Consider the following 25,923-nt stretch of genomic DNA (forward strand, 5'->3'; position numbering starts at 1 on the left):
AAAACAAACATTTGAAGTGTAATGTCGCTGTTACACACTTGTGGCTTTAAAGATCAAAATTTCCTCTCTCAGTTTCACTCTGGAGCTCTGGTAACAACTGGTTCGTGTCAGCCAATCAGAAGACAGGAGGCTCTGAGCCTGTCTTCTGATTGGCTGATTGATTTCAGAGTGATCCAATAACAATAGAGCAGATTTCAGGTAACAAACAAACAAACAAACAAAAAACTGGCAAGTGTTGGATGTTTGGATCCAGGTGGTGAGGGGGCGGGGCTTTTTTGTGACATCACAAAGTGACAGGAAGTCCCGACGGCTGGTTTTAAGGATCAGTTTCTGAATACAGTGTGCATTTCTCTGTGGACTGAGGCTTTGATACTTTCACAGTATTAATATAGAACCTAGAGCTGCTTTATAATCACACTACACATGGACATCTACCTTTATACTGTATGGAGCTTTAACACAAACATCTACCTTTATACTGTATGGAGCTTTAACACAAACATCTACCTTTATACTGTTTGGAGCTTTAATACAAACATCTACCTTTATACTGTATGGAGCTTTAACACAAACATCTACCTTTATACTGTATGGAGCTTTAACACAAACATCTACCTTTATACTGTATGGAGCTTTAACACAAACATCTACCTTTATACTGTATGGAGCTTTAATACAAACATCTACCTTTATACTGTATGGAGCTTTAACACAAACATCTACCTTTATACTGTATGGAGCTTTAACACAAACATCTACCTTTATACTGTATGGAGCTTTAATACAAACATCTACCTTTATACTGTATGGCGCTTTAACACAAGCATCTACTTTTATACCGCATGGAGCTTTAATATAAGGGTTATAAAAGTTAGGGATGCTAAATTAATCTGCATATGTATGTGTGTTTTTTTCCAGTTGTCGAACAAAGTGGACCGTTACATCAATAACTTCCAGATTGTTGATAACCTGAGCGACAGAGGCTCTCTGATCCTCCACGTGTTCAAGGTAACGACACCAGAGTGACTGCTTCTTGAATGCTGTAAATTTGCAATTTGTTGTTGTTCTTTGAAAAACTGGTTTGCTCATGTTGTATTAATGTTTCTTATTGGAAAATCAATTAATCACATCCATCACAGCCATCTTGGATTTTTTTGGGTCAGAAATGGTGAGGTTGTCATGACTTTTCGACTCAGAAATCCATCTTCCAGTTGAAATATGTGACTGGTAACTTCCAGTTTCCCAGTTTAAATGCATCTCCACCAACAAATACCTGCAGCCTGAGCTTTAATCGTTCTCATTTGGCTGTGCTGGTGCTAAACAAACCTCTCCGGGCTGTCACCTCCTCAGGTGGCGCACAGAGAGCCAGACATCTTGATCTTCAGGCTGCAGCAGAGATTTAAAGTCGGACTCCTGCAGCCGTCCTCAGTCACCGTCTACGAGTACTACGACACGGGTAGGACACCAGACCCAGACCTGGACCACAGAGTCCCACTTAGACCCGTCAGTAAATATCGAGGTCTCACCCTGTGTTTTGCTTTGTCCCGTCAGATCGCCGCTGCACTCGGACCTACTCCCCCAAAGAAGACAAAGAGGAGCTCAAGACCATCTGCACTGACAACGTGTGCCGCTGTACTCAGGGTGAGGAGACGCACGGGTCGGAAATATCAGACTTTAGTCGATTTCAGTTACTTTCAGTTTTAGTTCACTGCTTTCTTTTTCCTTTTCCTCACATCTCCAGGAGACTGCTGCATCACTCAACCTGACAATGAAGACTTTCCAAACAAAGAGAGAGAGACGTTTGCCTGCAAGAGCTTACACCATGGTATGAAAGCACACACACACACACACACACACACACACACACACACACACAAATAAACCACACAACCACATACACACACCCACACACTGTCAGCCAAAGTCTCAAGTCATCACTGGGTGATTTCCAGACAAACAATTTTTCAGTATGAGTGGTTAAAACTCCACCTACATCCTGCTACAGGACAAACTGCGAAGGTTTAAATAGAGTCTTGCATAAAACCACCTCTGCAGAGCATCAGTGGTTTTTGTAAAACTGCTCCTGTTTCTTTGTCTCGCTACATGTGGTTTAGGTCCTGATTGCTCAGTAGTTTCTATATGAGGATAACATCTCTGTTGTCATGAAAATCAAAAATCGAATACTCCGAAAGACATGTACAAGGCATTACAAGCGTGTTCACAATTTATTTCATGCACATGTTTTGAACCCAGAGAGTCTTTCTACAATAGATTAAAGTTTCATCTTTTGAAATAAATTATGAAAAAAAAAAAAAAAAACTTTTCCACAATTTTTTGAGATAACCCTGTTGATAATGAATCTCTACAGGAAAATATATGATACATATCATGTATTGGGCAGTAGTAGGGTTATTATTAGTAGTAGCGTTATTAGTATTATTACAGGTCTTAAAGCAACGGTTTTTAGGTTATGGAATCACTTAGTCATTTCATATTTCCAACACTTTCTCTACAAGTTAGTAAGATAAAGTGCATGTTAAAGAACAATACGATTTATCATCCCTGGGCCATGAACATCTGTAAACATCTGTACGACCTCATCAGAGAGGATTCAACTGTATTGTTCTTGTGCTTCAGTTCTCAAGGTGAAGGTGCTGAATGTGAGCCACAGTTACTACGACAAGTACGAGATGGAAATCACACAAGTGATAAAACTGGGTGAGTCACTGCACACACTCGTAGAAAACCACAGAAGTACAGTACGTCGCCATAATCACGCTTGACCCCAGTCCCCACGTGCACATTCTTCTGGTTAATTGTGTATTTGTGCAACACGTGTTTCCACCCTCAGGTGTGGAGGCAGGGATTCGAGACGGCCAAACAAGGTTCTTCATGTCACACGGAGTCTGCAGCGACGGGCTGAGCCTGCAGCCGGGCTCCCACTACCTCATCATCGGCCCCCAAGACGACCAGTGGAAGGTCGACACCGAAACAAACGGGTAACAAAGGCCAAGACTCTATATACACATAACGAATATAGACCATGACCATATTAATAGGAACACCTGGTAAATCTAATGTTGTCTAGTGCAACAGTTCAGTTGTAATAATGTTCAGTTGTTGTGCCTTAACATTCAATTTTAAATGAAATTTCTGATGGTTCAAACTGTATAAATTTAAAGGAAAAGTGGCAGAACTGTTGTGCTTTAGATTGTCTTGGTGTTCCTAATAAACAGGGACAGGGAGTGTAAACATTAGGGCTGTCAATCAATTAAAATATCTGTCCATAGTTTATCTTTTTTATCTGTTGAAATTTCACCTTTAAGGGATTAAATGATGTGGTGTGATGTGATGTGGTTAAAAGTTTGGGAAAGGAATTGTTATTACCATGTTAACTTTGACAGCCCTACTACGGTAAATAATATACTCACAGCTGTTAAACAGGATGGGAGATAAGACAATGTGAAGTCTGAATGTAACTCCGCTCGTCTCTCTTTGCTATTTGTGCATCAGTTACATCTACATGTTGGGGAAGGACACGTGGGTGGAGCTCTGGCCGTCGCCCACAGACTGCAGCAAACCCAGCCTGCAGGCCAAATGCAAGAACATCAACGATGCTGCAAACCAACTGTCGAACGAAGGCTGTCGCCTGTAAAGGTGTGATCGCCGAGTGACAACCACACGACGACCACCTGGTGACCCGCAGGTTTAACCTCTACGATAAAAGCCTCTATGATAACCACACACTATTAAACTCAGCATTTATAAAGCATTCTTACTACACTGATAGCCAGTTAAATGTTTTATTCTGGATTAATAAACTCATCTATAATGTGCTTTTTTCATTTATAAATAAAGTATTATAGCAAATAGAGTCCAGTTATTGAGGAGATGTCAGTGGTTAATGAGGTTTTTTAAGTGTTAGTAAATGATTAACAAACTACTAAAACTTAGAGTATGTTATGTTGAACATTGATGTTGTAATTATGTAATTATTAAGTATTTTTAACTAATGCTTAACAGTGTATTGTTTTTATGAAGTGTTTCTTCTTCTTTTTTCTCAGCAGTTGTTTTTTCACAGTGGAAAAGAGAACTGATTTCATTTAGCTTTTTCACTACTGTTTGGAAATAATAAGAAAGAGGAAGAACCTGTCATGAGCGTCGTAAAACAAACAAATGAAACCGCAGAGGACAGATAAAAATAACACGAAACAGTCAAACTGTGCTGAAGCTGCTGTCTGACATGAACAGAGAAAAGGATGTGACGAGTTTATAGATCGTCATTGTTCCAACAGTGCACAACTTCTACTCACTGTTTATATAAGTGTTTATGATTATTTGAAAGCATGTACAAATAGTTTGTTGTTTTACTTGAACGTCCCATTGTTGTGGTTTATCTGTCTGTTGTTGTCTGTGCTTCAATATGAAATAAGCTTTAAAGCTTACAAAATAAAATACATTCTGTTGACAATCAAAGTCCTTCACAGATTGTTTCAGTTGACTGAATATAAAGTGAACTCTTATAAATGTGTTTTAAAAAATGTTGTTTCAGTTCTTTATAATCACACTCATCTGAATAGATTAAATATGTTTAATCAGTTGTCACCTACATAAACAAGCAACCTACCTGATGTAGGTGACTGCAGGCTTCCTGAGTGATCAGTAGGTTTTGTTGATGGTGCTGTACACAGCAGTCGATTCCTCCCCCGTGTCCTGATGTCTGGTGCTGAGGGGGAATTAAAAATATATGAAGTGTAGATATGAGACATATAAACCAATGCAAACAGTTCAAGAGTTGGTATAAAATAAGTAAGAATACACCAGGTTTATATGAAAGTGACACAAATGTGAATTCTGCTCACCTCTGGGCAGCACGGACACCTCTGATGCTGATCTCACTGTACACGACAACTTCCTCCTCCTCTTTGTCCTCTTGTCTTTTGGGCCCAGCTACTCCAACATTCGAGTAGACACTGTGTTGGCGGTTCTGAGAGAACTTCACAGTGGCATAGTGAACTTCATCATCCTCCTCTTCTTCTTCTTGCTGGCTCTGAGTCAGAATACATGCCAGTGACAAAGAATTAATTTCGTATTTACATTTGGAGGCAACTCCTTTATTTACACAACTCAAGAGTGAGAACACTTCATCCAATCTAGCATTGAAAATCCATGTAACTATGTGATCAGATAAAAATCAGTCCTTCGCAATAGCTGCAAGAAAAGGGGCATTACAGATATTATCAATATAATTACTATGAAATCATAAATTGTCTCTGGTGAAGACTTGATACCAAAATATGTCACAGTTTGTTAGTTTTGAAGGTCTCAAATGACTATATACCATTGCCATTACAATAAAAGTTTGTTAGTTTTGATGTCTGTTATTTTTCAGACCCATACTCTGTAATTTGAGATTGAGTATGGGTCTGACAAAGGTGGATTTTATGTTCTTATTATTTTTTAGTGAAAAATCAATATTACAGTCCCTCAAAATCAAAGTGACAGTCGGAACAATAGTTTTTTCTTCAGTGACTGCCATGTTGCTATATACAAAAACTGTGGTTAGTTCCCCAGTCTTTTGGTCTCACCGCCTTTTTCTCCAGACAGATTTTTTTGGTTGTGTTTCATTTTTGATGTCCTGTTCTGTCAATATTTTTCGTGAAACCTCAATAAAAACTCGAATGTGAAAGAAGGAAGTTGCCCACATTGGAGAGGGAAGTGAAAAATGTGGGTCAAATAGGAAGATGCAGTGGTTTTTACATCGATGTAGTAGACAACTGTTTACTCACCTGTTCAACATTGTCTGGTTTCGCTACAGGCTCAGATGGGTTCCTCTTCTTTCTGATGAGGAGAATGAATTGAAGAACAAAAAAATTAACAAACCTTATTCTGATAAACCATTTTCAATTATCCAATGAAAGGAAAATTCAAGTTTCAAAGAAGATGGGTGTAGCTACAAAAGTCTCTGAGAGGTTGACACCAGGATCTAGATTGACTTGTCTGATATGCAACCAAAACAAATCACACACAAAAAAACTGCTGACTCCAGGCAAAATGGTACCAAGAGGTTGCACGATTGTAGAAATGTAAATGAAATGAAAAGAGAAATTGAAAACACTTTATTTAAAATAATTGTCTTACAGACAGACCTGCTCCTTCAACTTTGACCTGCTGGACTTACAGCTTTGGTTTGTGCTTGCTTGTGGACTAACCTTCAAGTACTTTCAGAAATTTGGCAAAATATTTAGATCATTTAATTTCCTGTCCAATTTTTAAAAAATGTGTCCCACTGCTTCCAGGATCCATGTTGCTGGATACAATTATTTAAATCTTGGTGGCCAAAAAAATAGACATGCAATGCATTATAAGTAACAATATATGACATGATAAAAGCAGACATCTTACTTTATCAATATAAAGAGAAAGAGGAGAAGGACGACGACGAAGACAGCAGCAGCAGTTCCAATGGTTGCCAGTTTCCATGTTTCTGAACAGTGAGTATAAAAAGTTAAAATGTGACAGGATGTTAATGCAACTCTATACAATTATTTTACCTTAAAGTGACCGTTTCAAAATCATTTTTGACATTTCCTTGTCTTGTATTGGGGGAATGGCCCCTGATATTGACACAGTGCCCCCTGCTGGCCCAGCATTGCACTGTGTAACTTGAGTTTCCTGCCCGGGACCTTCTCACCAGAACATGTAACACTTTACAGCAACATGTCACACACCAGCATCAAATCCTCAGGCTAAGGTATAAGAAGCTAGCTAGCTCAGGAAGAGGGATCCAAGGACAACATTGTAGGTTACATGCTGTGATTCGGACATGCCACCATTCCGACATCCCACCACTCCGACACCCCACCATTTAGACACACCACCATTCCGACATACCGCTATTCCGACATGCCATCATCCCACTATTCCGACAAGGCTTTCAATATAAGGAAATGTGCGTTACTCAACAGGTGGCTCCCTCCTACTTATCTGGACTCTATCTATCTATCTGGCCTGTCTAGCCTCTACCTGGTCTTTTTTACTAAACTTAACCAACTCTTTCATTATTGCCTAAGCCCAACCAGTGCAAAATCTTTTTGGGAAAAAATACACTATTAAAGGAATTGTCGGAAAGGCAGGATGTTTAAAAAAAGAAAAATATATCGTCATTCCGACCATAGGAGGCAAAAATTGTCGAAATGATGGGACATTTGATAGAACATTAAGTGTTGCCATTTAGACAATTAGAGACCTATGTTGGACTGGTGGGATGTCAAAATGGAGGTTGCCCCCCACTTTGATGGTAACTTAGGCTTCAGTTTATTAGCAAATGTACTAGTACCACTGTCTATGTCTTGTAATTGCAACAGTACAGTAAAAGGGAATTACACACTACAACTGTGGTAGGACTCTGATACAGAAATGAGGCTCTAAGGTCCAATGATCTCACAATCGTCTGAGGGTGTTGTTGTACCGATATGAATATTTCCCTCTTCCTGATCTAGTTCAAACATGTCCGATCTCGGGATTCCAAACCGGGCTACCTCCGACGTAAACACCCACAATATCCAATGACAGCAAGCAGACTGGGAAGTGCCCCAAATGGTAAATGGTCAAAGGACCTACATTTCTATATCGCCCTTCTAGTCTTTACGACCACTCAAAGTGCTTTACACTACTAGACAGATTCATCCATTGACGCACACATTCATACATGTTGCACAATTCTAGCAAACCATTTACGCACATTCACATACTAATGATACATTAGGGTACATTAGGGTCAGTGTTTGGGTTTACTATCTTGGCCAAAGACACTTCTACATGTGGACTGGAGGAGCTGGAGGATCAAACCATCAACCGTCAGCCTGTGGATCACCCACTCTACCTCCTGAACCACAGCCACCCCAAACCAACTGGATGCTGTTACTTTAAGAGCTTTAAGAACGACATGAGTGACTTTATAATGTCTCAGCACACCAGACCATAGGGTGGCTGACAAGGACAAGGTGTGGGCAGTGTTGGATGTACCTGAAGTCATGTTTGATGATGTGAGATCCCATATCTGAGGAATCACCACTGTAAAAGCATTACTTCAAACGGCAGGTGTATGTATGTTAAAAGTCAGTTGAAACAGTCTGTGGATTCTCAGGTTTTAAAAATCACTTACGATTTAAAGATCGCCTAGTGTGTGGCCAGCTTTAGCTAAGAGTTAGACAGAGTCAGGCACCCTGTAGATGACGTCACAGAGTCTGAGTCAATCTTTATTTACAGTCTACGATTACAGCTCTACTCTGCTCTATTATGACTCTTACTCCTCTACTCGAGTCTGATTCAGAAACAGGAAACAGGAACATTTAAAACAGGAATTTTATGCTTGACAACCAATACATAGAAATACAGGTTGATGACAACAGCCGGTCTGTGTCATAGGCCACACTAACGTAAGGATACCACAGGAAGTTAGAAGGTAACGAGCTGAACTTGATTGCATTATGGCATTTGGGTCCATTGTACTTCAAAATTAATGGTGCTTTACCATCATAACCTTACAAACCTATGGTCCGTGTTGTTTCCTATATGGAGACAATGGAAATTTTAGCCACAAAGAGCAGCATGATGTCCATATAAAGATGCAACCCCAAGGCTCACTTCCCCCTCACACCACATGGTGGGGTATCACCAGCTGCAGTATCTGAGTTAGTGAATAGAAACTCACCTGACACGACAGTCAGATTTAAGGTGGACTTATGACATCCTCTTGTGTTCTGGACTTCACAGTAATAATTGCCACTATGTTCAGGTCTGAAGTCAGTGATGGTGAAGATCTGTCCTGAAGCTTTTGGTGAATCTTCATTGTCCTTGTACCAGGTGTAATTAGCTGCTGGGTTAGCATCACTGCTACAGTTCAGAGTCACTGAACTGCCCTCCACTATCTCAGCAGAAGGACTTACTAACACAGAGGGAAGCTTTGGAGCATCTGGAGATGATTTGACAAAAGAGCATTATGAAATCAGACAAACATTACCAGCAGTAAAAATGACAAAATCTTGAAGCATTAGTTGTCAGAGGGACTTCTTAAGAGACCAGCTGCTAGAGAAAGCTAAAAATCAAGATTTATATTCTGCCTCTAATTTTGTCCGTAATCTGCTGCCTTTGACTCACATTTCACATCAATAAAGATGTATTCAGACATCCTCCTCCCCAGTTGATTCTCAGCTTCACAGTGATACTCTCCAGAGTCAGAGGACTGGATGGAGCTGAAGACCAGCTGTGGTTCTTTGTTGAGCAGTGTCAGGTTCTTCTTGTACCAGGTGTATTTAGCTGCTGAGTCAGTCTCACTGCTACAGGTCAGAGTCACTGAGCTGCCCTCCATGATTTCACCTGGAGGATTCACTGACACTGACAGCACCTTCAGAGAATCTGCAGGAGAAAACACCAACACATTTGTTTCCTGAGCAGTCATGTTGTGTTGGATTAAAGTGTTTTGTTTCTTAAATAGAATAGAAAACTCACACACTGGGGAAGAGCCATGATTCTCATGTCCCTTTAAAGCACAAGAGATCATGTCTCCAGGAGAAAACCAGTCTGTATAAGAACTTCCCTCCTCCATGATTTTCTCTCCATTTATGAACCAGACGTAGGAAAGACGATCAGCTGGACTGCAGCTGCTGAGACACTTCAGCTCTGCCTCAGTATAAGACTGATGGACTGTTATTGTTCTGGTCACCTGCACCTCCAGAGCTGGAGACAGGAGGAAGAACCCACAGTGTTAGTGGTTAACATGAAAACATAAAATAGAATAAAAAGTGGATGTGGTGATCATATTCTTTGTTCTGATGATGCACCTTCTTATTGTGTTTCTCTCTATTATACTCAGTAATCTCCCTGTTTAACTACAGAGCTTGATAAATATAATCCTTGTAACTCCAAAAGCCATTTGAGGTTCATCACTCATCTAAAAAGAATTGTTTATGGATTATTTCATCATGCTCATAGCAGCTCCTCACACCCAACTACAACTCTTTAAGGTGCTTTATTAAAATGTGATACACAAAAGTTTTAATTATGTTTCTGTGTTTGTCAGTTTGTGTTCTTACCTGTGACAGTCAGAGTTGTACCAGGTAAACTGTTTCCCCATTCAGAACCTCCTAATTTGAATTTGAAGTGATACTGAGCTGAGTCTGTCTCTCTCAGGTCAGTGATTCTCAGAGTGGAGCGTCCTCTCTCTGTTTCAACAACCTGAACACGACCTGAATATTCAGAGTCTTTACTAAGATCCTCAGGCTCTGAGGGATTCTGCCAACGATGACTATGTTCAGGACTGAACCAGAACTTTGATTTAACATCATAATAACTGTTGTAAGAACAAGAAATCTCCACTGATGATCCTTTGGAGGCACAGATTCTTCTGTCAGTGTAAATCACTCTGGTGCAGGATTCACGAGCGACACCTGAAAGATCACATTTTGTATTAAAAACGTTAGCATAGAAATGTTAAAAGACACAATTATGTCTAAATTAGATTTTTTTTAAACGAAAAAAGAAAATACCAAAGTGGCAACGTTATCTCTCCTTTCATCTGATATAAACTGTCATCTTTCTGTCTCTCTCTGATATTTCCTGTTGCTTTTCATCTTGGTAAGCTAGCTTGACATGCTACTCACCACTTTTGTCGTTTATGTAGTTGTGACCGTGTCTCATTGACAACGATTCGGCCAAGTCCAGTGGATTTCTTTTTTTTTTTTTTTTGGAGTTTGGAGCTTTTTAGTCCTGGAATATTTGGCTATTTTTAGCCTAGTATGTCTAATTACCATAGCTACGGATGAGCATGCTTGGTCAAAGCTGTGGTCGACTCAGCTTCCACTGTTCTGAGATCAGTTACGTAAACAAGAAAATGAATAAGTTTTTCTAGAAGAACCACAGTAGTCAACATCTGTGAGCTTTCAGAGTAGCTGGGGTGATAATCCTCAAGCATTTTGATTCAGTTCTGCACTGCACTGTAATGTAGGTATCATATTAATATATTTTGTCTTTTAGCAGTAAGCTGAAATGTCCAGGCAAGATGCAAAAGAGAGAGACTTTGATCATAGGAGAAGAGACAGTGTAGTGTATTATCCACCAGAACTTTTTGTTCTAATATCTTATATTATCACCATGTATTGTGTTCTTCTTGTATGTGTGCCCTGTTTTGGAACTGAAGAAAAGTGTGAATACATTTACAGATATATAAAGATGTTCCATAAGGTGTTTAGTAACAGTGATAGATGAGACAGAGAAGAGTGACCCATTGGAAAATGTGTGTTCTGTTAAAGCAGATAACAGCGGCACGGCCGTTTCGGCTAATGCTGTGTTCAAGGCAGGCTTTTGAAACCGTAAGTTACAGCTTCAAGTCACAACTACGACTTGGTAGCGTTCCAGGTAACCCGTAGCTCGTGTTTTTACCGTCCTGTTGTCTGTGAAAGTTCCCTATAACGGCCACTCGTAACTTCCGACCCGTGAACTCGTACCAGATCGAACTGGTATGACTTCACAGGAAGGAAAAACACAAAGTACGAGTTTCCTTGAACGCACCATGAGTTAGCAGCCCCCGCCCTTGTCAGGCATCAATTGGTCCTCGTGCTACGTCACCACATTCACGCGCATCCCTTGGCTGCACACACAGCCCTTCATGCCGTTCTCTCCCCTCATTGGATAACACTTGTATCCCACAAGGAAAATTTTCTCCTCGGGTTACAGCAGAGCAGAGTGACGGAGAGACTCGTGTTTAGGCTGAAATACTTCATGTAAGTGATTGCTGACGGAAAATAGGACTATTTAGGACTTATATTAACAAAAACATTCCACTGATATCTGCTTTAATCACATGTTTCCTGTGAGAGTCTTAACTAAGTTGATTAGCCTCATCTGGAAGAAAATTACATAGGCTAGATCCTGCCTCATGTTCATGAACATAGAACAAGAACAGTGTATGTTAAATAGATACAGACAGAAATAGAATTGATTATATCTATAGGAAACATGGAATGCTCATGTTAATGTGCCTAATATAATAAGCCATTTCTTTATGTTGGGAGAAGGTGGAGTTTTGGATTTAGAAAGCGTATAAAGCTATGGTTTTGAGCCATAGGGAGAGAGATCTCATATTGGCACCAGAGATGCTCCAGGATTTGGCATTTTTCGAACACTGTTCTTCTTCTTGTTAATAAACTCCTTTTTGAATACAAGTGAAGACGTGTCGGCGGTGATCCCTTCCTTTCATCAACACATCAATATACCACAACAGGCAGAACACAATCATGAAATTGTATCTGTCAATGTTTACAGATTGAGTTTGTGATGTGTGGCTGGGAGAGGTGGGCCTGCTCTGTGAAAGTCACTGCATGCCACTGTTACAAGGAGAAAAGTGTGTCTTTCATATTATAGATACAGTCATGTGCAGTAGGTTAAATGTGTCACCAGGTGATGATAAGTAAGTGGAAAACTTAAGTGAACTCACAGAATGAAGGAGAATGGAAGTCCTCATGTCCTTTCAGAGCACAGGAATAACTGTCCACGAAAAAAAAGTAGCCTGAAAATGAAGCTGTTTCTGTCTCAGTTTTTTGTCCATTCTTGTACCAAGTGAAGGAAGAATGATCAGGTAGACGACAACTGCTGTGACACTTCAGCTTTGCCCAGTACATAGATGAGTGAGATATGTAACCGTCCATTTGCACATTTAGACCTTGGTATATCCAAAGAAGAAAGGGAAATATATTCATTATACATGGAAGTCACTGCACAAGAAGAGTTAGTTCATGAATTCACATTCAACAGCAATGTCCATATGTGAGGCTCGAGGGGAGTTACCATCATCTCCTCATATTTAACCAGTCATCATCATGTGATTCAGAGTTCACACTGAAACCCATTAAGTCATTAGTAAGTGGAGCTCTGAGCTCAGATTGTCTTCATCTTTAATTAACACAGCTGTTTCTGTTGATCTGAACATCTGGAACAGAAACATACTAAAATAAAATCGTTACCTGTGACAGACAAAGTGACTCCAGCTTCACCAGTGTATTTCTCTCCTGGTTTGTTTGTTGTCAACCTGAACTTGTAAACAGCTGAGTCGCTCTCTCTCAGGTCTGTGATTCTCAGAGTGCAGTCGTTGTCACCACAGAGATACTGAACACGACCTGAGTACTCTGAGTCTGCTCTCAGATCCACAGGTTCATTACCACTGGATTTAGTGAACCACAATCCCTCTCCAACTGTAGTAGCATCATCAGTTCTCCAGTCTGGGTATCTGTAGGTGCAGCTTATGTTCACTGTTGATCCTACTACAGCACAGATCTGAGTTGGAGCACAGGTCACTGTCCAGTCATTCTGACCCTGTATCACTGTAACACAGAGCACAGCACAAACCACAGTTTAATATTGTGAAGCTGCATCCATTTGTAAAACTGCAACAAAACTGAACTGATTCTAAATTTACAAAACTACTTTGGCTCTCATATCACATCACTGTGAGCCAATGAGACATAAAGGGTGAGATTGCAGCGCTAACATGAACCATCATTGTCTCGCCATTATCTAATCTCTCATCCGTCTTAATAACAGCGTTACGTGGTCTGTAGTGTCAAAATGGAAATACGTTACCTGGTACAGAGAGGAGGAAAATGGAAAGTCCAATCGCTGCCGCTGTTAAAATCATAGCTGCTCCACTCGTCTCTTTGTGCAACTTAATCAATTAAAGTATTATCAGTTTCATCAAATTCTTCATCTCAGGTTAGAAGGGCATCATCTTAAACCCCTGTTCTCACGGGAATGAACAGTAGAGAGAGGACTTCCTTCCTTTCTATATTATAAATATGCAGCGTGAACCACAGGCCAGGAAACAGTAAGCTCAGCAGACAATAAAAAAGTTTTGCATATACTTTCAGTTGTCGGTTCATTAGGAACAACTAGCTAATGAAACATATTTGTTAGTACAATGATATCTTGACCTTTGATCTTTAAGTACCAAAATCTAATCAGCTCATCCAAATGTTTGTGCCACATGTTAGGAAATCCCATTAGCCCTGACATTATCACGTGCATGGAGGTATAATAATAATAATAATAATAATAATAATAATAGTATTTTTTAAAAAATCAACAAAAGTGTATAATTACAAAATATCTGTTGTTAACCAAAATCTAGCTAATGACACCCTCCCATCTCATTCTACCACCATAAAAATAAAGCTGCTCAGAGGACATTTTCAAACCTGGTCGACTCTTGGCTGGTGACATTTATGAGCAGCAGCAGCACAAGTGATATAATAGATGTAATAGATATAAACGGAAACAAACACTGATGTTATTTTGTTAGACAGCTGTTAGCAGAATGAATGTGATACCGAACCTTTTCTTAACTGGAGATGTTGTTGTCTGAGTGATTATAAGGAAATAAGAAAAGAGCGAGTAGCACTAGAATGTATGCATGTTTGAGATACACACTGCAATTTGCCTCCCGGTCATGTGCTTTCACTTACTCTTTGTCTGCAGTGTGTCTTTGCATCGCCATGTTTCTTGAAAAAGACAGAGGGTGTGATCAGTTTTTTTTCTTTAACCATATCCTGTCTTTTTACTTTAGTTGAAAACATGGGGTTGTTCTGTGTTGACTAGACCAGACTAATCCTTTACCGCACATCTGTTTCAGTAAAAGACAGATATACAGATATTTTAATCATATACTGGATCTGCTGAAAGATATTTGGAGTGTACTTGAAGGAAGAACTGTTTTTCTATCAGTAAAACATGACTCTTTATTAACTTTAGTGGCAGTACTATGGCAGTGCAACTACTGTAGGGCACATAAGGCTTGTACAAACGTGCTTTTAAAGGCAAATTTATGAATTGAACTGAAATACAAGAGCGGCCCCAAACCTTTTTTGTACCATGGCCCAGCTTCAAAGAGACAAATTTATCAAGGACAAGTTGTTGATGTGAAGCAAGAGGCTTGAAATTAGAGCACAAATAAATTGTGTGATAATGAGGGCTTGTTAGCAGGAAGTTGTCTAACCACAGAAAAAGAAAAGAAAGAGAGCAGATCCTAAATAAGCCCCAGAACCAAATTTGTACTATCATATGGCTCTACATTGGCGGCCACAGCGGGTTTCCTTTTTTTCGCCAGCGGACAAGAGATATTAAATAGTCTGCTCAGCTGTGGCTTGTGAAAAACTTATTTATACAAAAACTGATTTCAACTGTAAAACACATTCAAGTATTAAGAATTGATTTAATATTTATTTATCTGGTAAATTACCATGACATAGTAGGATAATGCCCTCCCAGGTGTCCGATTATCAGGAATTAATGCCTTTGCATTGTCCATTAATTCCTGATAATTGGACACCTTGTTGGACATTACCCATAACTTATAAAGCGGTCTTTAGTCATAGAGCATTAATGGGGGCCGATGCATACTTGTGCTACCGAATACAACAGTAAAGCTGTCAGGGCATGTTATTAAAAATCAAAAAGGTCGGTCTGCGAGGGTTGCTAGACAATGAGGTCAGTTGGTTTCATCCTCTTGGGACTTTGAATGGTTGTAGAAAATTGTATGGCAATCGACCCAGAAGTCATTGAGATATTTGAATCCAGACATCACCGTGACACTCTTAAGGTTTTGTTGACAGTACTGTACAAAGCAGCTGGATCTTCCTCAGTTTCCTGATTTCCAGTTCTAAACAGAGATCAAATAAATTAAAGAAATATTCTTGAGATTGTGGAGACATAGGATCAACAAATACAAATTTAAGATAATGATGTAAATGTACAAAACAAGAAACTCTCAGCTCTTTAAAATGAAGTTTTGAGTGAGGATACTGTTCCTGAGGAAAGAGATGCTCACCTTGGGGCGGAGCTGTTGAATTTGACAACAGAGTACTCGACATTGTCTTCCTCCTCCGGTTTGAACGTGCTGTGTTCAGCTATTTTGACATTGCAGTAGATAGGATCTGTCTGCGTCTTCAAGAATCGAACACTGGCATAGTGAAGCTCCTCCTCCTCCTCCAGCTGATTGCTGATGGGTTGATGCTGCAAAGATAAATTCACCTCTGCATATTAGTACTGCACAAACACTCGAGCACTTTAAATCTCTTTTCCTTGGCATTTTAGTTTTTAGGTTTTATATGTCTTCACTCTTGTTTTATTGTTTTACTGCATGTTTTATTGTAGCTACATTACCTGTATCCCATCTAGTTTTATTGCCACTAGTTTTGCTTGTGTGTTTTATTGTACAGCACTTTGGACAATCTGGGTTGTATTTTTAAATGTGCTATATAAATAAATATGTATTGTATTGTATGTATCTTTAGATCTTCAATGTATAACCATGTTGAACTTTGGTAGAACTTCAGACAGCTCATATGTTTTCATCCATCTGGTTTCCTTAATTTCTTCTTGTCACCAGTTGTAGTGACATCAGGAAAAATGTGGTCCTTCTCCAGAGCGTCATAATCCAGCTCCTCCTGGTAGATCTTCAGGGCTTTGCCAGGCCAGACGAGATATGTAGCCTATGCCCACAGTATCTTCTTGTTCTGCTCCGCTCTGCTCTTTGAGTGTCCACCTAGTTGGACTCTGACCTCCTTCCAGATAATAAAGCTCCTCTATCTCTAATAGCGAGTCCACATACTGAAGGAAAGTTGGATTCACTCTTCAAATTTCAGTCGTTACCCAGAGTTTATGATCAGAGACGAGGAAAGGAATTTGACTGACGGTTAATTGAGTTGAGTTTCTCCATGAAGCTCAAATGTCCTGATGATCTCATGCTCCATATAACCTGTCCTCTAGGTCAGAGCCTGATGGAGTTAGCATCTCCAGGCCTTCATGAAGCTGAGGCTATTCCAAGTCAAGTCAATTTTACTTGTATAGCACCAATTTACAACAAAGTTATCTGAAGGCTCTTCAGAAGACTAAATAAATCATTGTGAACTTCAGGAGGACAAAGAAGACCCTGGAAACTGGAGAGGGTCAAGTTTCTGGGAACATGGATTACAGAGGATCTAAAATGGGACGTCAGAACAACTGCCATAGTTTTAAAAAAAAAGGACTTTAAAGAAGAACAACTTCTTGGCAGACCTGCTTAAGACTTTTTATCACTGCTCTATTGAGAGCATTTTAACTGAATGCATCACTGCATGGTATGCCATCTGCACAGGCAATAACAGACAATCATTAAAACAAGTCATCAAAACAGCTGAAAAAAAATCATCGGTCTCCCCCTTCCCTCCCTGGATGACATCTTTCGGATGCGCTGCCTCCGCCGTGCAAACAGCATCCTGCAGGACAACACCCACCCATTGCATCACCTCTTCACCCTGCTTGCATCTGGCAGGCGCTTCCAGGCCTTCAAGCCCGAACCTCCAGGCTGCAAAACAGCTTCATTCCTCAGGCTATCACAGAGCTGAACAAGCAGCAAGGACTCTGAGGACCAGCACATGATGGCAGGTGATGGAGGGGGGGGACTAGGAGTGGTTAACCCCAAAGATCAGCTCGTTGGGGCATATGTGAACACAACAATTGCGCTCAAATGCAGGATAAAACAAGTGGGCTGAGATCGCCAAGAAGGGGTGGTCTTCAAGCCCTGGAGCGATTTGTTAACAGTGAGAATGTAATCAACTCAGCGAGCGATGCAACATGTGACATCCTGGAAAAAGTTCCATGGTTCTCAACAGGCCTGTATTCCAAGGTTTTTGTGTATCCTGTGTAACCTCCTTCTCCTTCCAAGTAAGATTTCTGCCCAATGAGAGAACATTGGGTTCGCACATGGCATTTGTTTACAAATTTGGACGCTTAGGACTGTTACCTTGTGAACACAAACGGCCCAAAAGACAAATGCAATAACTGTATTGTTTTAGCCCCTGAATCGGAAAAGAGCAAATAAGCCACATGTGTCTGAATACACCCTAAGAGGCAGTAACCTCAAGCAGAACCAGACTCTGGGTGGATGGACATCTGCCTCAAATGTTACCATCACTGAACAAGTTAGAAGCTATTTAATATAATTAAGTCATGCAAGGTCAACTCTATGGGCTCTTTGTCTTCTCTATGGCCAACAACCTGTGACCACAGAGAGAAGATAAAACCTTTATTAGATTTGCATAAAATGGAAATTTGTCTCAAGCAATCTTGAAAAAAGATAGATAGTTTTCAGTTGTGTGAATTGAACAGAGGAACCACAACGATGTTAACTGTATCAACCTATTCCTTACTTGGTCACTGTAGTCAGGTCTCTCTCCAGGCTCAGACGACTGCTTGGAGTTCCTCTTTTTTCTGGCCAGAATTAATTTAAAAAAATAAAACAAAGTAATAATTTAGACAGCGTTTCAGTTATTGAACACAAAGAACAAAAAACAGATCTGCTCACCTTATCAGTAGGAAGGCAGAGAGGAGTATGACAGCAGGTAAAAATGCACCGGTTGTAGCAGTGATTGCTAATTTCCATGTTTTAGGAAAAACTGTGATAAAGTAGAAAAAATAATATGCGTTGATATGCGTTTTACCCCAATGGCCTCACTGTGATATAGCAAAAACTTCACTCAAGTACACCCTGGACAATCCAGTGTCCGACACCTTTTCACTAGTACAGTAGCTGCTTGGGTTATTGTTGTTGTGATGTCCAAAGCTTTCTAAAGCAACAAGGCTTCAAAAAAGGTTCATTATCCAATTGTGCCATTCACTAATAATTCAATAATTATGTTTACGTTCATCTAATAAATTAATTAAAAGATGACTGTTAATGTCTCAACTTGGAATCATGAGCTGAACTCACAGTGAGTAGTCCGTAAATTATGACTCATCATATCAAATGGATTGTGATGTTTGATGTGAATATGGATGACTGAATTTACCCCCCACAACAGTCAACTCTGAGGTGGACTTCTGATGTCCTATTGTGTTCTGGGCTTCACAGTAATAATTCCCACTGTGTTCAGGTCTGAAGTCAGTGATGGTGAAGATCTGTCCTGAAGCTTTTGGTGAGTCTTCATCCTCCTTGTACCAGGTGTAATTAGCTGCTGGGTTAGCATCACTGATACAGGTCAGATTGACTGAACTGCCCTCCACTATCTCAGAGGGACTCACTGACACAGAGGGAAGCTTCGGAGCATCTGGAACAAAAAAACAGCAACAACACACTTAAACTGCAGAGATATGTATGGTCTAATGAAATGAGCAACAGTCAAAAAGTAACATTATAGCTAGAAAACAATGCTCTGGTTATCAATTAATCATCCATCCATCCATCCATCCTCATTGAGATTTTAAAATAAACTGTCTCACTCACATTTTACATCAATAGAGATGAGTCCTGACGTCTTCATCCCCATCGTATTCACAGCTTCACAGTAATACTCTCCAGAGTCAGAGGGCTGGATGGATCTGAGGATCGGCTGTGATCGTTCACTGAGAGGGTTTGAGTTGTTCTCCTTGTACCAGGTGTAATTAGCTGCTGGGTTAGCATCACTGCTGCAGTTCAGAGTCACTGAACTGCCCTCCACTATCTCAGCAGAGGGACTCACTGACACAAAGGGAAGCTTTGGAGCATCTGGATGTATGAATATAGATGATCATATAGACAACACTGCTTTACTATTCTGGAAATATTATCTAATACTTTGATATGTGAAGTAGTAGCAGGTTGAAGGTTGAGAACGGTCTGGTAAATGGACGGCGTCCACTCTTTATTTGGGTCATTTAAACTAACTGATCCTACATTTTTCATATTTCAGTTGTATTTTCATTTGAACACTTCTGCCTCCTGAATGCCAGTTTGTTTCAAACCACACAGCTCAGTTTGTAATATTGGCCATTTTAACAAACGTATGTGACATATTCAATTATTCTATTACTAATAACCTGTATTTTACTCACATTTCACATTAATCGAGGTACTTGTTATCCGTCTCCCATGGTGATTCTCAGCTGTACAGTTATAAACTCCAGAGTCTGAGGACTGGATGGAGCTGAACGAAAGTGATCCGTTAGGAAATGAGTTTACATTGCCATTCTTGTTGGACCAGGTGAGTTTAGCTGCTGGGTTAGCATCACTGCTACAGGTCAGATTGACTGAACTGCCCTCCACTATCTCAGCAGAGGGACTCACTGACACAGAGGGAAGCTTTGGAGCATCTGGAACAAAAAAAAAACATCAACAACACACTTTAACTGCAGTGATACGTACATGGTGTAATGAAATGAGTGTTGTGTTCCCTGATTTTATTATTGCTACTTTATAACGCTGGGTGGCAGTGTCGTAAAGCAGTTACAGTTGAGACGTTGTGAGAGCGTAGAACAAGAAGATTCAAGATGGCGACTTCTGAACAACAGAACTAACCTGTACTGTACCTGTACTGTTAACCTGAGTAAGTAAGTAAACAGAATTTAGTCTAAACTCCGGCCTTGTTGTACAATGAGTAACAGTCAAAAAGTAACATTATAGCTAGAAAACAATGCTCTGGTTATCGATTAATCATCCTCATGGAGATTTTAAAATAAACTGTCTCACTCACATTTTACATCAATAGAGATGAGTCCTGACGTCTTCATCCCCATCGTATTCACAGCTTCACAGTAATACTCTCCAGAGTCAGAGGGCTGGATGGATCTGAGGATAGGCTGTGGTCGTTCACTGAGAGGGTTTGAGTTGTTCTCCTTGTACCAGGTGTAATTAGCTGCTGGGTTAGCATCACTGCTACAGGTCAGATTGACTGAACTGCCCTCCACTATCTCAGCAGAGGGACTCACTGACACAGAGGGAAGCTTTGGAGCATCTGGATGTATGAATATAGATGATCATATAGACAACACCGCTTTACTATTCTGGAAATATTATCTAATACTTTGATATGTGAAGTAGCAGGTTGAAGGTTGAGAAGGGTCTGGTAAATGGACAACCTCCATTTTTTATTTGGGTCAGTGGGCTCTATGCACAGCTCCACCACTTCCTGAATTTAAGGCAGGTCCTTCATTTCCTGTCTTACATTATTGGAGAAACTGATTAATCCAGGTGTGTCTGACCATTGTGACTACTCAGACACACCTGGATTAATCAGTTTGTCCAATAATGTAAGACAGGAAATGAAGGACCTGCCTTAAATTCAGGAAGTGGTGGAGCTGTGCATAGAGCCTATTAAACTCTACTGATCCTACATTTTCCATATTTCAGTTGGTTTTGTTTCAAACCACACAGCTCAGTTTGTAATATTAGCCATTTTAACAAACACATGTGACATATTCAATTATTCTATTACTAATAACCTGTATTTTACTCACATTTCACATTAATCGAGGTACTTGTTATCCGTTTCCCATGGTGATTCTCAGCTGTACAATTATAAACTCCAGAGTCTGAGGACTGGATGGAGCTGAACGAAAGTGATCCGTTAGGAAATGAGTTTACATTGCCATCCTCCTTGTACCAGGTGAGTTTAGCTGCTGGGTTAGCATCACTGCTACAGGTCAGACTGACTGAACTGCCCTCCACTATCTCAGCAGAGGGACTCACTGACACAAAGGGAGATTTTGGAGCATCTGGAACAACAAACATCGATTAAACACTGCTGCGGTCGGCTCAGTGTTCACCGTTCTCAGATCAGTTACTGTAAGATACTGTATTGCGTGCATTGCTGCACGCGCCTGGATATTTCCACAACGGTCTTTAGCTTGCGCGGCGCAATAGCTTGGTGAATGACAACAAAGCAGACGTAAGTAAACAAGCAAATTAATGTCTTTTGTTTTTCATCTATAAGGATGACAGTGAACATACAGTGACCACTCGGAGTTAGGGTGAATAGTGGAGCAGCTTTTAACGGCTTCTTTGGTCAGGCTTTGAGTTAGCTAGCTGTCATAAACCCCGGTTTGTCTCACAGCTCTTAGAAGTCCTGACGTTAGCTTGGTATGTTAATTTATTTGGTTAATTTATTTACAGTAAAGCATTTAATGTGATATATCTCAAGCATTTTGAATCAGTTGTGCATTCTACTATCTTTGCAGTGCAGAAAAGCTGAGACTTTAAGCATTTAATTTTATGTAGTGGATGAAACAATAAACAATTAGCTACTAGATTTTGTAACAAACTGTCTCACTCACATTTTACATCAATAAAGATGTATTCAGACGTCCTCACCCCCATCTCATTCTCAGCTACACAGTAATACTCTCCAGAGTCAGAGGGCTGGATGGAGCTGAAGACAAACTGTGGGTGTTCACTGAGACGTTTCTTGTCCTTCTCCTTGTACCAGGTGTAATAAGCTGCTGGGTTAGCATTACTGCTACAGGTCAGACTGACTGAACTGCCCTCCACTATCTCAGCAGAGGGACTCACTGACACAAAGGGAAGCTTTGGAGCATCTGGAATAACAATCAACAACACTTTAACCGCAGAGCTAAATATTGTAATGAAATGAGTAGCAGTCAATATTTATGCGATTGGCAGCAGATTTCAACAGAAATTGTATCACTCACATTTTACATAAACAGAGATGCGTCCTGACGTCTTTCTCCCCATCTCATTCACAGCTTCACAATAATACTCTCCAGAGTCAGAGGGCTGGATGGAGCTGAAGACAAACTGTGGTTGTTCACTGACACGTTTCAGGTCCTTCTCCTTGTACCAGGTGTAATTAGCTGCTGGGTTAGCATCACTGCTACAGGTCAGAGTCACTGAACTGCCCTCCACTATCTCAGCAGAGGGACTCACTGACACAGAGGGAAGCTTTGGAGCATCTGGAGGATGTACAGTATATACAAGATGGCATTACTGTCATACAACAACATTTAGTGTTTTTGGTTGAAACATCATTATTACTGAGAAAGAGGTGTGTAGCAACCCAAAATGTAATAACGGCCAATAACGTAACAATTTTAGCCTTTTTAAATGTAATAAAGCCAATAATCTAATAACTTGCCAATATGTTATAAAACTTTTGAGCCACTAATGTAATAACTTTTTGTCAATAATGTCAGAAGTTACATTATTGGCTGATTATTATGTTATTGGCCTAGTAGTATTCAACTTTTGACATTGTAATAACTCGAGCCGATAATGTAATATGACTTTATTTATTCATTTATATTCAGGGTATATGTTCAATGTTATTGAATGATCATGTATAACTTCCCTGCCTTAGGCAAACCATTGGAAATAGACACTGTGGAATGTGATAATCCCATCATGGCCCTGAGGGGCAATGGAGTCGATTTGGTCTTACCATTAAGTTTCTATTTGATATTATTTTTAGTTATTTTATTTAGCCATCATTTGTCCAACTTGATATATTGTATACACTGTATAGCATTTCAGATTTTTGTATTGGAAATAAATCATAATGCAAATCCAGTTCAATACAGTTTTAGATGTGGACTGAATAGTTTTAACAATTTAACAATTACAAATTAAAAAAATGTTTTTCCAGGAAAAAATATGGTGAATTCATTTGACACCTCAACTTTTGATGCCTCAACATTCTCAAAGAGACACTGATTTTGTGGAATATACTGTACATGGTACACATGAGAAACTGTCTGTTTATACAAGAATATCTATTTTGCTAAAGAGGAGAAAGAGCACACAGTTAAACAACAACAACAAAACCTAATCAGAGAGAGAGAGAGAGGATGAATAAATATGAAGACTATGTCACCCACTTTTTGATTAGCAAACTGCACAAAAATTGCATAAAAGCCTATTATTTCCAAGAACTGCAGTCATATTTATGTATTATTACATTATTGGCACTAGTTATTACATTTTCAAAGTGTTTTTAATACTAGGCCAATTACGTAACCATCCAATAATGTAACAACTTATTACATTGTTGGGAAAAGGTTATAATGTTATTGGCTTAATTACATTTAAAATGGCCCAAATTATTACGTCATTGGTCGTTAATACATTTTGGGTTGCTACAGATGTAAACTCACAGACTGCGGGAGAACGGAAATTCTCATATCCTTTGAAAGCACAACGGTATTTGTCTTCAGGACCAACAGAGTGTAGATAAAATTGTTTTCCCTGCTGTCGAGACTGAATTTGTTCATTCTTGTACCAGACATAGGGACGTTGATTAGGTGTACAACTGCTGTGACACATCAGCTCTGTCTGGGTGGATTCCTTCACATTCACCTGGATCTGAAGGTCTGTGAACAACAAATGTATTATTTATTTTATCCTGTCAACATACATACCAACAGATACACACAAACATTTGAAAATGACTTCCAGTGAACATTTTACCTAGGACTGACAATATGACTCCAGGCAAACCAGTGTATTGTCCATCTCGTAGGTCTGTCGTGAACCGGAACATGTACACACCCGAGTCCCTCTTTGTCAGGTTTTTGATCGTCAGTGTGCACTTCTTGTTCTCACAGTGATTCACCACACGACCTGAATACTCTGGGACTGTTTCAAGATCAGAATAAACCCCATTATACTCTGTCCTAAACCAGAATTTCTTCTTGACTTTCCTCACTTCGGATGGGTATGTGTAGATGGAGCTCATTTCTGCTCTTGATCCTTCAGAAGCACAGATCTGAGCAGGGAAGTAATTGACTCCCCAGTCATTCTGACCCTGTATCACTGTAACACAGAGCACAGCACAAACCAGACCTGTCAGAATAATAACAGCAACAGAAACACGGCTATTTTCACTTAGAAAAGTCCAACATCAATCATTTCTAGTTAATGAATAACGATTATAAATTAAACATCGCAACAGATTCTCGCAACGAATTATGCTGTCGGTGCAAGCAGAGTCCGACAAAGTGCTTCTGCTAGTATCTATATTTTTATTAACTTTAAAAAAAACAGCAAACATTCATGACTCAATTTTTTTTTTTTACCATTTTATAGCACACAACACTTGGACGTAGCGGTGAAGTACGTAAAACAATACAAAATGCACAAACAACTGTAATATTCTGGACATTATAGAGTTCACTTAATATACCACTTTACAGGTGAAATCTGGTGGTATGAAAATAAGTAAGATTTTACAGTATGTTTCTTTTTTATACTGACTTTGTATGTGTAAATAAATACCTCACAACATAAGTGTAGATGTACATTACCCGGCACAGTGAGAAGAAGAACAACAAATCCACTCGCTGCTGCATCTGAGCTCAGAGCTGTTCCTCTCATCTCTGTGAATTCAGACACGGCAAAACAAATGTGAAGATTAATAAGAAGAAAACCAGTCACATCACAGAGAGCTCAACGTGCAACACAGAAAGAAACTGGAAACACAGAAGAGAAGTAAAGCTGTTAAAAATACATCCAGCTTCCTTCCTCTTTACATAATTTACATACAGGATGAGACAGATACCGGCAAACTGAACTCAAAATGAAGAAGTAATCAAAAGTTGTGGTTTAAGCCAACTATCAGTTCATGTTTAATATGCAAAAATGAGGAATCAGATTTGTGGTTTGTTTTGACTAAACCATCATCCACATCTTGTCACCCCAGAGGCGAGAGTATCCTATGATCGTCATGCTGTATTAAGTTAAGTGTATCAAAGACATGGAAAACAGTTTCCTTCAGAAATAAGAAGAACACATATAAAGATGGATATGAAGAGTTTATATTAGAGAAAGATAAATCAAACACATATTATTATAATTATAATATAATTTTTTTTTCAATGCAATTTTTATTTTTATTTTCACAGCCTTGGTACATGGTACAAGAAGATACAGGAATACACATGTTATATTAACGCAGAGTGCAGGAAACTTAAACAGGGAGACAGATAAAGTCAGAAGTCAATGTACAATAATAATAGTAAGAATTATGATAACATATTACATAAGATTACAACGTTACAGGATCCCACTGGAGAAGACCAATTGCTTTGAATACTTAAAACCTGACTCCAGATGGGTCTGATCAAAGCACA

At 39.6% G+C, this 25,923-nt stretch overlaps 2 protein-coding genes and 1 pseudogene across 3 annotated transcripts in view; 1 reads left to right on the plus strand and 2 right to left on the minus strand.

Annotated features, from left to right (window-relative positions):
* Nucleotides 1-3,793, plus strand: part of LOC146992349 (venom factor-like) — a 28,130-nt gene extending 24,337 nt beyond the window's left edge. The window contains exons 38-44 of the mRNA XM_085785713.1: nt 919-1,008; nt 1,351-1,456; nt 1,552-1,641; nt 1,742-1,825; nt 2,638-2,718; nt 2,852-2,999; nt 3,514-3,793. Coding sequence (XP_085641839.1) covers nt 919-1,008; nt 1,351-1,456; nt 1,552-1,641; nt 1,742-1,825; nt 2,638-2,718; nt 2,852-2,999; nt 3,514-3,655 — 741 coding nt within the window. The 3' untranslated portion in view covers nt 3,656-3,793. The remainder of the gene's footprint in view (nt 1-918; nt 1,009-1,350; nt 1,457-1,551; nt 1,642-1,741; nt 1,826-2,637; nt 2,719-2,851; nt 3,000-3,513) is intronic.
* Nucleotides 3,794-8,645: 4,852 nt separating this feature from the next.
* LOC146992350 (sialic acid-binding Ig-like lectin 12) lies at nt 8,646-13,696 on the minus strand (annotated as a pseudogene). Its single transcript, XR_015036971.1, has 6 exons — nt 13,639-13,696; nt 13,023-13,379; nt 12,497-12,721; nt 10,098-10,451; nt 9,514-9,741; nt 8,646-9,420 (listed from the first exon to the last, which is right to left on the minus strand). The product of XR_015036971.1 is annotated as a sialic acid-binding Ig-like lectin 12 (transcript).
* Nucleotides 13,697-15,338: 1,642 nt separating this feature from the next.
* Nucleotides 15,339-24,600, minus strand: LOC146992351 (B-cell receptor CD22-like). The gene is made up of 11 exons (XM_085790385.1): nt 24,263-24,600; nt 23,950-24,165; nt 22,492-22,752; nt 22,117-22,377; nt 21,301-21,558; nt 18,879-19,136; nt 18,395-18,485; nt 18,229-18,300; nt 17,345-17,492; nt 15,878-16,062; nt 15,339-15,709 (listed from the first exon to the last, which is right to left on the minus strand). The coding sequence occupies exons 1-11, from the start codon at nt 24,528-24,530 to the stop codon at nt 15,631-15,633; spliced, it is 2,097 nt and encodes a 698-aa protein (XP_085646511.1). The 5' UTR covers nt 24,531-24,600; the 3' UTR covers nt 15,339-15,630.
* Between the last annotated feature and the right edge of the window lie 1,323 nt (nt 24,601-25,923).

Source organism: Trachurus japonicus, chromosome 1 (genome assembly GCF_045865225.1).
Source record: "Trachurus japonicus isolate A0001 chromosome 1, Traja_1.0".
In the NCBI taxonomy this organism is placed as follows: domain Eukaryota; kingdom Metazoa; phylum Chordata; class Actinopteri; order Carangiformes; family Carangidae; genus Trachurus; species Trachurus japonicus.

Coding starts and splice junctions, on each gene's coding strand:
- LOC146992351 (XM_085790385.1), bottom strand. CDS start 24,530: ATGAGCTCCATCTACACATACCCATCCGAAGTGAGGAAAGTCAAGAAG. Junction 19,137..21,300: donor TACCTCGATTAATGTGAAAT/GTGAGTAAAATA, acceptor TTTTTGTTCCAG/ATGCTCCGAAGCTTCCCTCT. Junction 18,301..18,394: donor TCTGCCTTCCTACTGATAAG/GTGAGCAGATCT, acceptor AATTCTGGCCAG/AAAAAAGAGGAACTCCAAGC.